This window comes from Eptatretus burgeri, chromosome 16 (genome assembly GCF_056783735.1).
Source record: "Eptatretus burgeri isolate ZD-2024b chromosome 16, Ebu_testis_v1, whole genome shotgun sequence".
In the NCBI taxonomy this organism is placed as follows: Eukaryota; Metazoa; Chordata; class Myxini; order Myxiniformes; family Myxinidae; genus Eptatretus; species Eptatretus burgeri.
The window spans coordinates 44107170-44126269 of NC_140976.1; the positions used below are offsets into that span (position 1 = coordinate 44107170).

General features: G+C 44.6%; 1 protein-coding gene across 8 annotated transcripts in view; it reads left to right on the forward strand.

The window, feature by feature from the left end:
• LOC147010992 (mast/stem cell growth factor receptor Kit-like) overlaps window positions 1-18039 on the forward strand; it is a 116938-nt gene extending 98899 nt beyond the window's left edge. For 4 of the 8 annotated variants that reach the window (XR_015052580.1, XM_085860531.1, XM_085860530.1 and 1 more), the window contains 3 exons: window positions 3869-3968; window positions 15657-15762; window positions 17321-18039. Coding sequence is in view for 4 of the 8 variants with exons in the window: in XM_085860531.1 (XP_085716657.1) it covers window positions 3869-3968; window positions 15657-15762; window positions 17321-17356 (242 nt within the window). In the remaining 4 variants the exon portion in view is untranslated. Of the gene's footprint in view, window positions 1-3868; window positions 3969-7530; window positions 7612-7904; window positions 8109-15656; window positions 15763-17320 lie in introns of those variants that run through there. The other 4 variants (XR_015052579.1, XM_085860532.1, XR_015052581.1 and 1 more) reach the window with 4 other exon arrangements.
• The last annotated feature ends 1061 nt before the right edge of the window (window positions 18040-19100 follow it).

The window sequence follows — 19100 nt, forward strand, 5'->3', positions numbered from 1 at the left end:
CTCTTCCGGTTAAAGAAAGCTGCAGGATGAGTGAACATTCCGATATTTATACTAACTGTATATAAACTATCCACTAATATTATTATTCAAGTCAAAACAAAAAAATAGCACGTAGTCAGATTTGTTATTAGTCAAAACAGGATTTTCTTTTTACTGTACCGTCACTTCTTTGCATTCATGTGCAATATTTTCATTCTCCAATGGACCGTTTCACTTCAATGGTTTCAAATTTTAAACTTTTGTCAGCTGTCAAATCAGAGGTCAACAAAGTGCGTGCACTCATTGAACATTCTACACACGTAGCAATGCGTACACACGCATGTATGTAAAAGGTAATATGGGGTACCACCAGCACCGGCTGGCCATGGCATCGCAGTGTGGCTGGCTGCGGAACAAGGCATGTCATGTCAGTACAATGCATTTGGTGATTGTGATCAAGGTATCGGCTCAGCGTGAGACCTTGTGTCATCGTGATGTTGTGTACGCTGGACACAAGATGTTTGAGTTAATTTTCTCCATTTTATTGATCTGTGTGTTTTTCCTTTTGTTTGTTTTTGCAGTAAATTGCAGGTTTAAAATCGACATTTTCAAAGAGATTTTATAAGTTGTGCACTACAGCAACCCGCCGCCCCTCTTTTGTACAACCACGAAGAAGTCGATAGTCTTGTAGAGCCACAAAGCTAATTATGAACAACCAATGTTTTTCACTTATGTGTCGTTATGTGGAGGGAAAGGAGGGGGGGAGATACATAGCTAGTCTGTGATAAGTATAACATGGTTCGTGTTTTTTGAGTAGATAACATTGCCATACATCAGGGACCTGTCAGAGAAAGTCATCTTGTAAAATGTGATGCTGAGGAGGCAGCATATGTAATTTATCGACATAGGGTAATGTTACATGTGTAAACACCTCTTCTTCACGGGCTGGGCCAGGTGAGGACTTGCCATCACAAAAAAGCACACAGGGAAAACATGCTCCAAAAGGATCGTCATGATCCATCTGGCCAGTGTGCAAGCCATGGTGACATAGTATGCTGTGGGTCATGGAAGAGGTGATAGATGTTTTTATTGGAGCAGCCGTGGACGGGACGGCCCAGAGGACTCCTTTCAGAAGAACCAGGGAAGAAGTGCCTTGAGAGGGTATAGAGAGCACAGCAAAGCTCCTGGTGTGCAGGAGGACTCATGTGAGTAAGAAGCAGGTGGAAAGGACAGAGAGGGTCATGGGGGCTGGTTCTGGGTGCACATCCTGAGTGAGTGGAACCTTTTAGAACAGAAGATCGCTTTCTGTTCTTTAGCTTGTCTCACCATTGGACTCACTTCATCTCTGGCTCACTTCATCATTGGCTCTCCTCATCTTTGGCACTCCACATGCCTGGCTTGCCTTCTCTTTGGTTCATGGTCATCGTCTCCAGCGCCCTGTTTCATCGTTGCTCAGGGAGGACGGCTCTCTGACATGTGAATGCTGTTCCCGAGCTGCACCATTACCATCTACCCTGCATATCGTGCCAAAGGGAAGTCCTTGCCTGCATTATTCCATTGTTGTTTGTGAACGTGCGATCTGTGGCACCTCGTGTGGGTTAGGTTTTATCTATTTCTTATTTCCCTTTGCAGGAAATCCTCGGTTTACGAACACCAGGCTTTCGAACATCCTTTCGTACAGACATCATACTTTATAACCATTTTTAGTCTTTCATACATTCGATCCATTCACTTTTTTTAAACATACCGTGCTGAGCGCTAAATGCAGGAAATCGGACCTGGAGAGTTAATTATCCATTTACACCATAATTCACACATCATTCACATGGGCTTAACTTTTCCACCATCTCACATGCCATCTCCCCACAAGAGGCACAAGAGGCAGCATCTCTCCATGAGGATCCTTATCAGCGGAGACAGCATTCTTTCTCTCCATGGGGATCCTTATCAGCGGAGAGACGGAATTCTTTCTCTCCATGGGGTTCCTCACTGGCACAAGAGAAAGCATTCTTTTCATGGGGTTCTTTACTGGCACGAGACACAGCATTTTCTCTATAGGATTCCTTATCGGTACAAGAGAGCATTCTCTCCACGGGGTTCTTTTCCAGCAGGAGAGCAATGGTGGACAAACTGTGTGGAGTTCATGTGGGTTGTAAGCATCTTGTATCGTCAAAAACAGTCATTCTCTCTGTCAATTTTTACGTCTCTATGCGTCACACTGTTGTTAGCTAATGGGCCGATTGGTTAGCTAATGGGCTAATGGGACAAGGGCACTTGAGCTACTATTCTTAGACACGCTATCTCAAACCAAACCCGAGCAGGATTGGTCAAGACAGGATTATAAAACTTCAACGCAATTTATTTCATGCAGGGTAATTGAGCGGGACATGGCGGGAGGAATGGCGGTTGATGAATTCCAATGGGAAAATCGTGGAAGAATTCAAAGAAGGGCAAAGCAAAGCACATTCAATAATTTACTGCACTCATACATTCCCCTTGTTACCTACACGATAATTCCCACCCTCGGATGCCTCATTGCAATGACTTGTCATCTTCACACTAAAATGAATCCAGACATTCCAAGGAAGAACACAGAGTTTGGGAAGAGGGATCAAGAAATAGGAGTGTCAAAGATATAGTGTGGGGTTTGTTATGCACCCTGACACACCTTTTGTAACCCCCGGTTGAGGCTGCAATTACCACGACTCAGCGGTTTGAGCTCACCTCTTGCACGCCTCCTCCTGGTCAACCTCCTCTGCTTTGATGGCGCCCGATCGTATGGGGTTACTCATACTCGGGCTGAAGGCGTTGATCTGTGTGGCTGTGGTATCGCGTGCCGAAATGCAAGGGAAGGCCATGACTTGGGCAGCTTGCTGGTAACTGAGGAACGTGAACAGCGCACCGTGGCGGGGTATGTAGTGTGTAAAAGCCACGAACAGTCTGATAAGAAGAATGAAAAGAAGTCAGAAAAGTGGGAAGGTCGACAAGAAAGTCAGAAACAGACGAAGAAGAAATGTCGATATCCATGTAGAAATTGTGCAGAGAGAGAGAAAATGAAGTGCGAAACGGCTTGAACGAAAGACGAAAGACGAAAGATGAAAGACAAAAGGCTCTGCATTCCCAAGGCATACTCAAGACTTTCTGAACTTCTGAAATGACCCACTCAAACTGCCTTGAACCGTCTGTGCATTATTCTTCTTATTCCTTCCCCCTTCCCCACCTGAGCAATCAATCCTTCAGGCTTCCTATCGGTCCAGGGCTTTTGGGGGGAGGAGGGGGACAAACCTTTGAATGGTGATTGGCCTTGTCTCGCCGACCGACCCAACAACAGAACCTGATTTGTGGATCTGTACTCTAGTGGCAGCCGTTCTTGGGAAAAGGGGGGGGGGAGAGCTGGAAGCCCAGACTCACCTGTCATGTTTGATGGATGGCTTCCGTACAACTGAGTCCTAGCGTGCTCCCACTGACTCGGAGTAACACACCTAGCCTCACCATAATGTCTCAGCTAAAATAAAGGGGCATGTGGGGATCTTTAAGTGAGTGATAGTGTGTTTGTTGCAAGATCTGGAGGATATAGAAGGTAGCAAGGGTGAGAGAAACACAAACGTATGCTAACTCACATAACTCGCAACGCACATCTATCCTCATGCAGACGATATAACTGAAATGCTAAACAGAATGCTACGATATAACTGACTCTAATCCTATGTGTACTGTTTGTGCCTTTAATCTCTCTGGAGGGGCATGACATCCTTGCCGGGCTCACAACCATCAGTCACAATATATACAGTATGTAGTGACTCGTTTTACATGTGTGCATGTGTATGCATGAATATCTTTTCCAAGACATTTTAATATTTCTCTTCTTTTGTGCTTTGTAATCCTGCAGGCTGTGTCCCCTACCCGGGCCTTCGCGTGAACACCCAGTTTTACCAGATGCTGCAGAACGGCCATCGGATGGCCGCTCCTCAAATGGCCCCTCCAAAAATGTGAGTTTTCTTTCAACATTAACACAACCTGCTTGGTTGTTGAACAAAGCTCTCTCTGTCTGTCTCTATATCTATATCTCTCTCTCTCTCTCTCTCTCTCTCTCTCTCTCTCTCTCTCTCTCTCTCTGCGTCTCTCTCTCTCTCTCTGTGCATCTCTCTCTCTCTCTCTCTCTCTCTCTCTCTCTCTCTCTCTCTCTCTCTCTCTCTCTCTCTCTCTCTCTCTCTCTCTCTCTCTCTCTCTCTCTCTCTCTCTCTCTCTCTCTCTCTCTCTCTCTCTCTCTCTCTCTCTCTCTCTCTCTCTCTCTCTCTCTCTCTCTCTCTCTCTCTCTCTCTCTCTCTCTCTCTCTCTCGTATGCTCTTTAAAAACAACCTAAAGTTGGCAAATCATAGAAGAAAAAAAAACTTTTATAATCACTTTGCCATCAATGTTGTGAAAAGGATAAGTCCAGGGTTTGTATGATAAATTAAGTGGTGCTACTGCTTCTTTACTGGCTCAGATTAATCCCTCATTGTTGGGTCAACCTGGGAAAGGCTTTGGCCCAAGTCTTTCACAAACCGGTTCGCCGGGCCTGATGTTCTTTCTGCTGAAGGTGATTTTGGGCAGGGGTTTGCAATTTTTGAACCTTCTTGTTGGTGATAAGCCCCGGTCAGTTCTGTTCGAATGGGCCCGTAGCACGGAGATAGCCAATCTATCTCTTGGGAACGACCCAGCGATCTCTCACATCTAAGATGTGCTCTTGCCTTTATGGAGCCAGGATTGCGCAGCCTTCCTTAATGTGTTTTATTGTTGTGGAAGATTAGAGGTGGTGGGCCAGTCAGGGACCCATCGGCGCTCTGACCATGGCCACGTTGCCCTGTCGAATCTGGGCAGCAGGAAAGAGTGGGGAAGATTTGGCCCTCGTCTTGCATTGGGGGATACAGACGCCACAAAGAGGCATCCCCGATAGTTGTTGAACCTTGTTTTAGGCTTATGTCGTTGTTTGTATAATTAGAGACGGAGGACTTTTGCAATATTAATCAGGAAACATTTTACCTATTTGCAGTTTGAATTGTGATGCAATTACATCAACTTTTACCCATCCATGAGCCTTGAGTTTTGTATTAAAAAGAAAAACTCCTTCTATTCCCCTCTAACCGTAAATCTTGGACCATGCTGTCCCATCATTCCACCAAGGCAGCATGGTGACGGTGAATCATGGAATCCTTAAAACAACATAAATCATCTGAAATGATTGTCAGTCTTATGCTCTTATGCTTTGGATAATGAAAAGCGTGGGGGAGTCGTTTTATGAATTTTATTGGAATGCGGTACAACTGGGAACAATGGCTACCCTGGCCAATTGTGTAATGTATCGTATTGTCCAGAATACAGGTCAGGTCAGGTATGGGAGCATGCGCCAGAGCAGCGTGTCGCTGCGTCCACTTTCTGCCGGTACTCCAGGGGCCTCTGTCTGGCCATCCCCCAGGCAGATGCCTGGCCCATCCCCAGCTCCTTGAGGTGCCGAACCAGAATGCAAACCCACATGTACTCGTCATTCACACCGATACTTGCCCTGCCATTTAACTCAAGAAGGGAAACCTTCTATTGGATAGTCAAAGGCTTCAGATTTGGGTTGAGTTGTTTTAGCAACCAATGAATGCTGCTCCGTGCACTGGCATATCAAAAAGTGGTGGCTACACGTGCATTGTTTCAGGTAATGTGATTGGCGGACAGCTGCTATGTTACAAAGGCATGTCCTCCAAAGTTTGTTAAAACAGTACTATTTAAAGTTTTGACAAGACGGCAGACAATTAATGTGCTGCTCCTCTCATCTCATTATATCGACAGAAAAGCAGTCTTTGGAACGAAACAGATTTTATGCAGACTCTACATTTTCTTACTTAAATTAATTTTAAATGGATATTTCAGAGAGTGGCTTCTGGTTCTCAATTCCTCACTTTCCAGTTCACCGCCGCACAACTGCAGGGTTGCAGCAACGCTGCACCACCACCTGCATGAATGATTGTGCAGAGACCGAAGACCTTTTATCGCTCTGATATGAAGACTGTTCCACAGTGTGTGACACACATTGTCCATTCGATATCAATGGTGGATGTACATTCTTCTTCGAGCGAATGCATGTTGAACTGGGATCCAATTACCAATTTGGCCTGTCGGTTGCATCGTCACTCAGGTACAGCTGTACCTTTGAGCGGCATCCCTCGAAGTTATGCCAGGGATTTGGTGAGGGTACCACTGCACAATAGGGTTACTCGTTTTTTGAAAACGATCTTGAGATCCTTAATGCCCACCAACTAATGCGAGCAGACGGGACACACAGCTTAACCTGCAGCTGAGGGATGGATCCGAGGGTGCCCACGGAGCACCAGTCTGACAGTTTACAGTCGAATTGGGAATGGAACCCGTGTTCGACATCTCAAAGGGAGGACCGGTATGCTATCCTGTCAACCTCTGAGCTATGCTGTCAGCCCAGTGATCATTCCTGACACTGTAGAGTTACCCATCTGGGGTATAATTGCTTATACACTCACACGTGACATTTCACAAATAGGTAACGATGAACGACTCGTACGAACAGATGTTTCCTTATAATATTGTTTTTATGAACTGTTGATGACAAATAGTCAAATGAACTTTGGCAAAGCATTTTGTTCAGTAGTTTTCTCATGAAAATGTTTTTTTTCTTTTCTTCTTGCATTCATTCAGTAGGCTAGCAGGATAGCCTCCACTCTACTCGAGGTGAACGTACTCACCTCTCGGCTGTCGATCCAGGGTTCAAATCTGGGCCCAGCTATAAACAGTCACCTTGGTGTTTTGCACGCAGGGGCGATACATCATTGTGTGCACCACCCACTTGATGGACGTTAAGTCTGAGAACGTCAGGTCCGGCTAGCTACTTTGTGAAAGACTTGGGCCAAAAACCTTCCTTGGCTGACCCCACAATAAGGTGGGAATAATTGGGGCCATAAAGGGAGCCGTAGATTTGTTTGGCTCAATGGTTGCAACCTGACACTGCAAATTATAATAACTAGCAGAGTACCCGCCCTACATCTTGCTCCAAGCATGCAACAGGTTTTTTATGACATATACCTTAAGTTGGGCGGTGTATAGGCAATTGACAGCTGCTTCAATCTCTCCTGAAAATAAAATAAAAAATAACACGGGTTACGTGCATGAAGCAAAAACATACCTTCTGCTTCTAATTCAAAACACCTCACAGCACTGGAAAACGTGGGTAAAGGAAGGAATACAGGACGGTAACGGGCGGGTACTTGTTATACCCTCTCCCACCTGGAACGGTGCTACATGATACACATTTACATGGAGAATTTGCTCCACCCACCTCCATCCCTCCCCAAGACCCCCAGCAAAGAAAAATAAACCCCTCTACACTCATTTGGCTCATGCTGATCCAATAGAGCAAGTCGGGATGTAATCGGCCCAGAACTGTTGGAGGAGTAGAGCAACAAACAAACACACACCGGGCCATGAATTATAATCATAAGGATTACGCCATGAACAAACTGTCTTATTGACTTGTTTTCTCCGCTGTGCCCTCAGGATATGCATGAACCTGGTGCATTCTGCTCAGGTTTTCCCGTCTGGCGAAAACAATGACAATTAGAGAATTCGTAGAACAAGGTACCGCATGCAGTGTTCAGGTAGATACAGGGAGGGCCTTGCCGTTCACGGGGATTATAATCATCCTTGAAAATCTCTGTTAAACCGCAAGTCCGCAAACTTAGGAGGTAATGGGGAAAATAAGGGTTAGGGGAGTTCAACTTTAAAATTTGGCCAACCTGGACCCTTGATCAACGCGTTCGTGCATCGTTTTTTGTGCTATTTATTTTCATGAATAAAATGGTTGTTAAGAACATAAAATAAAGTTCATTTTCTTGAGTTATTATTAATTTTATTTCATATGCAACCTGTAGCTGCCGGTTGGATCATTGCTGGGAGTGCGGCTGTGCCACTGATGCGGTGCCCCTGTTTCCAGTAAGGTGGTACGCATTTTGCCAACCTTGGAAGGATGACAGGCTGAGGAAACCCACCTGATGTCATTTCATGGCACAACAGGGGCTCAAGCTCAAGACCCTAACAACTCAAGCCAGCCACCTTAACCATTAAGCCACCACCAGGTGTATTTTCCTCCATTAAGAATGTAAAATAAAGTTTATTTTCTTGAGTTATTAAGATCATGAAACTTACCTTCAATAATAATAATTAATGATAAACTTGATCCAATAACGCGATGGCAATGTTGATGATGGCGACGATAAAGACGAGTTGATGGAGACGATGGTGATGGTGGCTTTGAGGGGGTTATTGTGTTGATGGCCCATGTCAATTAGGTGAATAAATGTGGGAAATAGTTCACCAACCCACGATTATTTGAGCACATTGACCGGTTTATTTGATTTTATTCACAAACCTTGCCTCAATAAATTAATCACTAGAGAGTGAATCTGCGAAGCAAAAGCCCACAAATGGCAAGGCTCTCCTTCCATCCATCCATCCATCCATTGGGACCATACTCTGTACGGAGCGTTGGTGCTGCCTAAGCAGTCTCCTTGGCTATTGGACACAACCCTGGACGGGTCACCACTCCGACACAAGATAACAGTATGCTGGCACTCATTTTGCCGACCTCGGAAGGATGACAGGCAGAGTTAACCCCACCTGGTATTATTTCAACAACCAAGTGGGACTTGAACTCAGGATCCTGGGATCCCAAGCCCACCACCCTAACCATTTAGCAAACGCCAGGCACAAGGCCCTCCTCCCTGTACTTCAATTTCAATAAAACAATGATTTTAAAGATCGTTTAAAAAAAAAATCCAGAAGTTTAACACGACTGAAGCAGTCTTATACACTAACCACCCTTATACACTGTAATAAGACGAAGTTGAGTCACAAATTAGGAGATGGAGGCTTCATTGATCACCATCGAATGCGTCGTCCATCAGAGTCGTACATAGCCATCATGGCGACCTCTTCTTCACCCTGATACACAGGCCGTGCCCTCTAATGCTATATATCAATTTATTATTACATGGTTCTTGGAAGTATTATTCAATATAAATAAAGGTTAAAGAGGTTTAAAGGTGTATGGAAAAAAAAAAAGATCTAAGTTTTACCACCATTTCCCAGTGCCCCTGACATCACCCTATCTAAAGGGGCTGTCACACCTTGACGATTGAGCCAGCGTATGCCGATTTATGAAAAATTTGTCTAAAACGCTGGCACGCGTCGAATACGTTATGGGTACGTTTTGTATACGTTAAGAGCACGCTGAAAAACACTGCCATACGTTCGAGTACGCTGGCTTTCATCGTTGTACTTTGCGGTTGTCCACAAATTTTTGCATGCTTGAAATTTTACAACGTATGCCGGCGTATGGCTCACACGTTCCGCTACGCTGGGAATAAGTTGTAGGCACGTTATGCGATCGTTGACACACGTTACTTGTAAGTTACTCATAAGTCGAAACACGTCGAGGTAATGCTTAGCGTACCCGAAACTTATTTATAACCTATGAGTAACGTGTTGGAGGCACGTGACACGATCGTTGACACACGTCGAGGCACGTTATGCGATCGTTGACACACATTACTTGTAAGTTACTCATAAGTCGAAACACGTCGAGGTAATGCTTAGCGTACCCAAAACTCATTTCTAACCTATGAGTTACGTGCTTTGAACCTATGTGTAACGTACCTCCAACGCATATTGACGAATGTAGACGTATTTGATTGACGTCTTCCGGACGACTACATAACTTACTGAACGTGTTTCAAATTCACAGCTACCGTATAATGGCGTATTGGCAGCGTTAAAAAAAAAACCAACACCAACTTCCGATATTTCGTCACGTGCTGTGACGTCACGCCCGATTGCCTTTTCAGTTTGCTCGTCTTATTCTTAGTTCCTCCTCTGTGAATATTTTCTGTTTGAGGATATTGTCAAGTCGACGTCGAAACTTAAAAGCAAATGTCCGAATATATTTTAAAATTCGTGATAGACTAATAAAAAAACAACAACAACAACAACTTCAGATATTTCGTCACGTGCCTTCACGGAGCCAAGGACAAAAAAAGAAAATGTGCCTTGACGGAGAAAATAAGTTCCAGGAACGCTAAACATGACCTCGACGTGTTTCGACTTATGAGTAACTTACAAGGAACTTGTGTCGACGTGTGTCAACGATCGCATATCGTGCCTACAACTTATTCCCAGCGTAGCGGAACGTGTGAGCCATACGGCGAGTACGTCATAAAATTTTCAGCACGCTTGAAATATCACGACGTACAAGGCGTATTACGACGTATGGCAGTGTTTTTCAGCGTGCTCTTAACGTATACACAACTTACACATACCGTATTTGACGTGTGCCAGCGTTTTAGACACATTTTTCAGAGGTCGACACATGCTGGCAAAATCGTCAAGGTGTGACTGCGATGTTGACACTTCCAATTCTCAGGCGGTTATGATTTAAATCGGCGAGCGGCAGGTTTTTAACAGGCTACGCCACGTGATCGTCGGCGATACGTGCAGCGCGCTATGCATACGTTAGACTATCGTTGGGCATAGGTTGTGAACGCCGACAACACGCTCAGCATTCGTTGGTCTAAGTTATCGATATGTGATTAAAACGTTCTGTGTACGTTACGAATACGTTATGCATACGTCCAACTCGTTATGAATACGTCCAAAACTTAAAAAAAAAAAAACATCAAAATTTCAGCGTATGCCAACGTTTTACATACATTTTTATACGTTGCCATTGCTGGCTAAAACGTCAAGGTGTGACAGCACCCTAACACATTACATGAGTTCCTCGTGCCTGTTGTACGTGTCCTTCATGACGTCCTTAAAAAGAGTAAGTCTCCTGTTTGAAATGATTTTCAATTTTGCTTGACTACCAGGCAGGCAGGCAGAGTAAAAACATTATCACACTCCTCTCTGCACATGTACGATCAGGACGAATTCTGAGTCGAGGTACGGTAAAACGACAGACTTGCCTCCATACGTATGTTCCAATTCGTGTTCAAAATATAACGTTCGATTTAAATGAGTTGTTCCTCTTTCATAAACTGATAAGACGGACAGACGGACAGAAGGACGGACATAAACCAATTGCTTAACCCCGCTTTTCACAACACACTTAATATAGAACACTATAGTTCAGGTATTATGTGTGCAGCAGTTTACAGTAATATAACCCAGTTGATAGCATGCTCACCATTAAACGGTATCACCTGGATTTGATTCTCAACGGGGAAGGTAAACTGTTGTTCTGATTCGGTGCCAGCAGGACGCAGTGTGTCTCAGAGCATGCCATCCTACAGAATGGGATGTAACTTCAGCTATCCTGTTTGTATCGACATTTTAGATGTGAACGATTTCAGTAAAAAGAGTGCTACTTGTGCTACTACCTGGGAAATATTGTTACGGATTTGGAAGCCATCTGCACACAGACAGTCAGAGTCCCTGTAGTTTAGTTATTTCGATAAGTATGTGTTTATAGTTAGAATCCTTCCTTCTATCTAATGGGAATTACATGTGTGCGCTACGAGTTATTTTTGAGCTCGGTTTTTCCTCATCAACAACAACTACTACTACATCCACTACAACAACGCCACCGTCCCGCACTCGACCGGTCGCCATTACCCACGTGTTTTCGGCTGAAGGCGTGGGCGGAGCCTCCAACGCCTCAGATCGAGGCTCCGTCCCAAGGAAGGGCATGGACCGTTTCCTCCAGCCAATGAGTGAAGGGCGAGCATGACACGTATGCCCCAGCCAATCAGGAGGTGACCACGAGTCATCTGACAACCCCTCGTCCAATCAGGAAGTGAGTGGGAGGAGAAGAGACCCCTCCCACCTCAGAAGAGTAGAGTGGTTGTCTGGACCAGTGTTGGGCAGACAAGTGTGCGTTCTGCAGGATTGTGGCGAGTGCATTCTGCAGGATTGTGGCGAGTGCATTCTGCAGGATCATGGCGATTGCGGTCTGCAGTCTTGGTGGTGAGTGCGGCTTGGTCTGGGTCATGGGTTTGAGTCTCACCATGGTGTTTTGCGTTAGAGCGCTCGAGTTGGGGTCCCTGTTCCTGTCCACGGACTCCGAGCTCCACAAGTGCGGGTCTGGTGAAACCACAGGAGGTGGGGAGGTACCCGGTTCTACCGAAAATAGACCCACGAGGTCCATTTCTTGTGTGTGTGTGTGTGTGTGTGTGTGTGTGTGTGTGTGTGTGTGTGTGTGTGTGTGTGTGTGTGTGTGTGTGTGTGTGTGTGTGTGTGTGTGTGTGTGTGTGTGTGTGTGTGTATGGGGCACCGTCCTGTAAGTAGAATTGTTAAGTGCTTTTTCCTTGCTCATTGTACATTGCCTGCCTTTTATTTGTGATAACTCTGCTCTGTGTCTCCCTCCCCAATTATTGTTATAAATAAACCCCTGTTAAATGTACCAGCTCGTTTTCTGTGCTTTCCTCCATTGGCCTAGCATGGTGTGTGTTGCGAATTGGTAGGGCCGTTCATGCAGTGGATTGTTCATTGGGACCGGCGCGCTCTGGTAACTACGCCGGATCCGAGTCGGTACCTGCGACTTGGTCCGGACAGAGTCGGCTGAGGGTGTGGTTTTCCCCAGTAGTTGGAGGACGAGGGTACTTTGGTATATTGAAATTAGGCAATTAACCCTACCCCACGCCATTGAAGTGTTGGCGACCTCGGTCCGCTAAAGGACCCGTGACCTTCGGACTTATCCGAGAGTCACAACCTAAATTCCAGGTGTTCGGTGGGAGACGACTCCACTGCTCCACCTAGTGGTCGTTTATCGCCACCGACCCCCCAGCCCACAACAATATTCCCTTCTGGGGCTAGCTGTGTAATATCCACAACAGTAAATGGGAGTGATGAGGTGCATATATACAGGATGTCTCAGAAGTCTGGACCCACAAGAAAAAAAAAAAATACATTCTACTATTAATTAGTCAAATGTTCAAATTGATTCTCATTAACTTGCATACACATAACAATTGTTACATGTATGTTTCTCTGAATGTTTCTTAAGAAGGAAAGGCTGATGTCAGTATATTCCTGCCGAATGTTTTCCTTCAGCTCTGCTATATTGCTTGGACTCGTGCAATAAACCATGAATTCCAGGTGTTCCCATAGGAAAAAGTCTAGTGGCATTAGATCTGGACTAGGTGGGGGGCATTCTACCGGGCAATGGTGTCCTACCCACCTCAAAGGTATTGTTTCATCGAGCCAGTTTTGGACAGTGGTGACATAATGTGGCTGTGTCCCACCCTGTTGAAACCACTTTTCTCAATTGCACTAAAGGCATACGATCCAATAAGGAACCAACACCTCTTGTAGCATTGTGAGGTAGCTAGCACCGGAAACATTATCTTCATAAAAGTATGGGCGTAACAGAATGTCACCATGAAGAGCACACCACGTCGTCATTCCAGGATCATATTGAACTTGAGCTTCATGAGTCCAATTGGGATTCTCATCGCTCCAATGTCGGCAATTATGACGGTTGGCTCTCCCGGTCAAATGGAACGAGGCAAAATCACTGAAGATGATATCAGATAATGACGACGGTTCCACATCAAGTCTATGCATTATTACCCACTCACAAAATTCCATACATCGGTTGGCATCATCTCCGTGAAAAGCATGAACAAAGGTAACAACACGTCGGTGGTATCTGTCTTCAAAATGATTGCAACCTAAGAACGGCCAACTTTCACTTCTTGACTAATTTTTCTGAACGATTTTTTTTTGTGCTTCTTGCTACCAACTGCAAGAACATTTTCGGAATTGGTTCCATCTATACGGAGCGAGGACGACCAGTACGAGGTTTATCAGCAACGCTTCCAGTGGCTGTAACACTATACCAACAAATCCATGACTTGGCTTTGGCTTCTCAAGGATGTTTTCATGGAATAGCTGACATGCCTCCCTTTGGCTTTTTCCAGAAACATGGAGCAGCACAAGTTCCACCTTCTTTCTTGGCACAATGAGCCATGAGAGTATTTTATTCACATACAATAGAAATAACCGACATTTTTTTTTATCCAGACTTCTGAGACACTCTCTATATGAGTATACTAGCAGAGCCTACCCGTCACTTCGCTGACGGACCAATCAGTCGTCTTGTTTGCCAAAAATTCAACGCAATAATCCTCCTAGTTCATGAGCATGCTCGTCCCATCGATACCCCTAGCGCCTGGATTTGGCCTACTTGGGATAGGCACGCACACAGGCTCTTAAGTACACGTGTTGGTGTCTTCATTGTTCGCAAGCTTGATGGCAAACTTATTGAGTGGTCCAAAGAAATAAAAATTCTACGGGAGGAGGCACACCTATTTGGAAAAAGTTCGTGTCAATCAGACTAACGACTGCTGAGAAAAAGAATTTTTGGAATGCAGACACGTACGTGCACACGTACGCGACCGATCGGTTAACACCGCTTTTCGCTTCACGCGCGCAGGGTAATAACAGGTCCAGACATCATGGGGCATGATTTGGAATTTAACAACCCATCGTTGCGAGAGTCGTAGTGTTTGCATATTCCATTGTCGTGCAGTAAAGTCATGTCCCAAGACAACATACCTGGCTTCGCATTGCTCGTCTTACCTTGGAGTACCATGACAGTCATAAGCTTCTCAGTTGATCCTTTTTGTTTACTTTATGAAATCTTTTAGATGTGGGAACTAAGAATATGCTTTACCTCGATGCCAATTGCTTTGACTGGCAGACCTTGATGAACCCATGTGAACTCGTGTGAACATGTGTTATAATCTTCCAATTACAATCTCACTCCCACGAGTGGCATTCCATGAGCTCTATCTCAATGGTTCCTGAAGTTGTTTTGATAAGATTTCAGTAACATTTGGTAAACAACTTGTTGGATTTCGACTGAGAAAGGATGATCTTTTCCACACTTCCAACACTGACGCCCAATCATTCTGCAATCTCACGTGCAATAATCCGCTACTTATAAAAATCAACAATTTGAATGTCTGCTCGAGTGGTGGCAGTTTGTTGCAGGTGAGAGTGCTCAAGACCACTCACTGATTGGTAACCTTTTTTTTTTTTTAACTCACCGCACCATTTAAACCAATTATGTGACCTAAACCAAATTGTCTCGTGTTTGACGTGCCACTTCACAACTTTTTAAAAGTCCCCGTTGATCTTCTTCTTCTTCTTGCGTATCGTAGCTTGGCTGCTTGGTCGCTATCATTTTGTTGGGGCACAACTATGCCGCTGATGCTGTGCCCCTATACCAGTACACTGGTACTTATTTCGCCAGCCTCGGAAGGACGACAGGCTGAGTCAACCCCACCTGGTATTAATTCAGTGGCCAACGGGGCTCGAACTCAGGACCCACAGATCCCAAGCCAGCCACCCTAACCACTAAGCCAACACCAGGCTACGCTTATCTTGAAAGACCCTCATTTAATACCTGCCTTATTGCACTATTGCATGATCTCGTTGCTCATTTTTCTTCGTCAATGTAATCTAGCTTGGAAAGACGGGAGCGGTGGCAAGGAGACAAGCTGAGGGAAAGTACTTGGGAAGGTGGGCCAGAATGGGAAGCAGGATTAAGCCGGAATGGCAAGGGCCTGCACGTGAGGAGGGATGGCTGTTGCAGGGAAGTGGAAATGTCATTGCTCTTCCTGCAGTTACAAAGTGATGCAGCTGTGCTGGAAAGATGACCCGTGCAGTAGACCTTCATTTGGGCAGATTCCTGTCCTAATGCAACAGCCTCAGCACATGGGAGGCCACACGGTAAGCTCCACTGTCACTCATTACATACAGTAAGAATATAAGGTCGGCATTTACATACACATACACATACACATACACAAAGCAGACTCTCTTTATGATGCATATGTTCTGCTATAGCAAAGAATATGGTACCACTGATGCAGTGCCCCCTGTACTGCATGTAGTTCCCGACACAGACCTCAAGTATTCGTTTTAACTGGGATTATGCAACACTAAATTAACGTTTCATTTTTAGCATGACAAAGCATACTGAGTGTAACTTCTACTCTGTTAAATCTAGAGGATCTGCAATACACACACAAACTAAAATCAACTAGAACGGTACTCGGTAGAGTGCATAACTCCGCCAGGCTGAACAGTTTACATTTTGTTTCCCATTAATAGGCCGGATCTGGATCCGGACCTGAACCAAAATCTAATCGGTTTGTTCTTGTCACCTAACCAACTCATCCACCTAGTTTCGTCCGAATCCGTCCATAACTTTTTGAGATATCCTGCTCACAGACAGACAGACAAGCAGACAGGGGGTAATGAAAGATTGTTTCACATGAAGGAGTTATGGAGATTGAAATGAAGGCTTAAGTTCATCAGTCGCATCAGTAGTGGCTCAACGGAGCGATGATGGGTACTCTTTTGACGTCTTCAATCTCGATGCAAACGTTGCTTTTCTGTTCGAGGAATGCCTCGTTTGGCATCTTCTTCGGAACATCCGTTTCATTGGCATTGTAAGCCCGATACAGCGAGTACTCCACAAAGAGCTTTTCACTTTCTTTCCGTTCAACAAAGGGAAGACGAGGGCCATATGTTGAAGCGGTTGATTGACCAACCCGAAATTGACGTGAATGGTATGAATTCAGGAGAAGTGGCTGGAAAACTGTTTTGAAGTTGAAATGATTCAACTTGCAGAATTGCTTCCACGATGGGAACGTTTTCCTTCTTCAAAATTGGAACAATTGCAGTGAAGCATCTACTCTCTGTGGTTATCTGCCAGGATGAATCCATCATTTCCAGTACCCAGTAATTATAAAACCATTACAAAGTTTACTTTACCACTCGTAATACTTGTATGGAAAATGCAAAGCAAAAATATGATGATGTCATCGAGCACCGAAGCTACCGATGAAATGAAACTTTGAAAACAAATTTGAATCGCATGAATATGGATGGGGAAAGCTGCGTTCAAAGCAACGTCTAATGGACACCTGTAATGGTCTGATGTCGGTCGACTTCGATGAGCCGATTGGCGAGTGATGCAGTCTGCCGCTCAGGTGCAAAAGACTCCTTTCCCCTGGACTCCACAGCACAATCAACTTATCAAACTCGGCTTCATTTCTTTGCGATTTACGATATCGAATTTCTCGTATTGGGTATTCGTCTTCACGAGTGTACTGTGTGGCATCCTCGTCTGTAACCGATACCACCTGTTTTGTGTTTTTTTGTAGACTTTTGCATCAAACACCTTAACAACTAGGATCTTTTGAGCTTCAATGTTGTTCCATCCAAAGGCAGTTGTGTTGTTGTTATGAGTGATTTCTTTTGCATTTTGGACTACTTCTAGATGTACATGAACATGGCAGGGATGGGATCACAATGACCTGGATGGAGCAAGTCCAAGCTGTTAGGCTGGCCAAGACGTGTTTTAATGGCCGCGGGCAGGTTCGACGAGTCCTGGGCCTTGGCGGGACCTCGCCTGCAATGAGTATATGGTGTGGCACTGCTCGTCACATGGTTGTAAAAAATATCAAGTCAATGATGCTCTGTAACAACTACATAATGCAGTATTACTCCAACTTCAAGCTGACTGCACACAGCCCGAAATGCTGGACATGAACTCTCAGGTTATTGTATGATTAGCCAGTTTTAGGAATGATTATAATTTGTTGAATTTGAAATTTGCTTTTGATGGTTTTGTATGAGCATGTTCAATCGCTTTCTTGCTTGGTAGACATAATTAGTTCACACCATTCAGGTGTTTTGTAAGTTTCACGTTGAATGTATGATATTTATATATTCTGCAGCATCATATTTGCAATTTAACAATACTTTGACAAATATCCTTTCAACACATACTGTATATGGAAAAATGAACACAACAATAAGCCCCGTCCGTTCAGCAATGTATGCGTACTGGTGACATGACAGATGCACTCAATTAAATCGGGAATATTTAACTTATCGAAGACATAAATTCACCTTATTGACCTTCATCATCTGCATCAATAACATTTGTCAAATGTCATTTGTTTGGAATATGGAAAATAAATGGAAAATTTAAAAGCCAGTAATCTCATTTTAGATTATTAGTCCCCTACCGGTTTCATCGGAGGGGGCTTTAGGTTTGCTCTCCGTCTATCTGTCAGTCTGTCCGTCCGTCCCACCTGTGGTTTTTCAGACTTTTTTTCCCCATACCCTTTAACGTATTCAACTGAAACTTGGTACATGTCTTTATTATGACAAGTTACAGAACAAGTTCGAGTTTCACGGCATTTTGTCAATTTTTCACAGAGTTCTGCTCTTTTTGGACTTAGACCGGTAGGGGACATGTATTGCAAAGCAATTTCCCCTTTTGTTATATGTCATTACTATTTATTGGTATACTAACCGATAGACTGCGTATGATTAATGGTTGTAATCACTTTTAGTGTTTGTGGATTGCACACCCCATTAATCAGTAAGTCGTGCAGTTATTCCGGAGCTAAATATCCGGATATAAACCCCCAAACGGAGGCACCCTGCCCCGTAGTGAATCCACGGGTGGTGTTGTGAGGTTTTTACCTGCGACATGTCGCAGGTCTGCAAGAGCTTTGTGTTGCTGCTGCTGTTGCTGCTGCTGTTGCTGCTGCTGTTGCTGCTGCTGTTGCTGCTGCTGTTTCTGCTGCTGTTGGTCGATTTTTGAAATGTGCAGCTATTGGTCGGATAGCTGCCGGATCACACCCACATCTGTCACTTGACTCCACCCACCATAGCACCCAGACAAAATGATATGGCCGCCATCTTGGTTTCCTTGTGGGCCTAACGCATTAGGCCTCTTGGCCTCTGCTGATTGTACACTGTACGGGTTTGTTGCATCAGATTTCCATTGGGTTTTTATTTGAGTCGAGTGTTAATCACGACGAGGGACCCTGAAAAATGAAATCATATCTTCTTCTTCTTCTTCTTCTTCTTCTTCTTCTTTCGGCTGCTCCCGTTAGGGGTCGCCACAGCGGATCATCCATTATGATCCGCATAGTGATTTGGCACATGTTTTACGCCGGATGCCCTTCCTGACGCAACCCTGGTCGCCTCTTACGACACAGGGATATGGTACACCTATTTTAACCGGGGTATACACCGGCCCA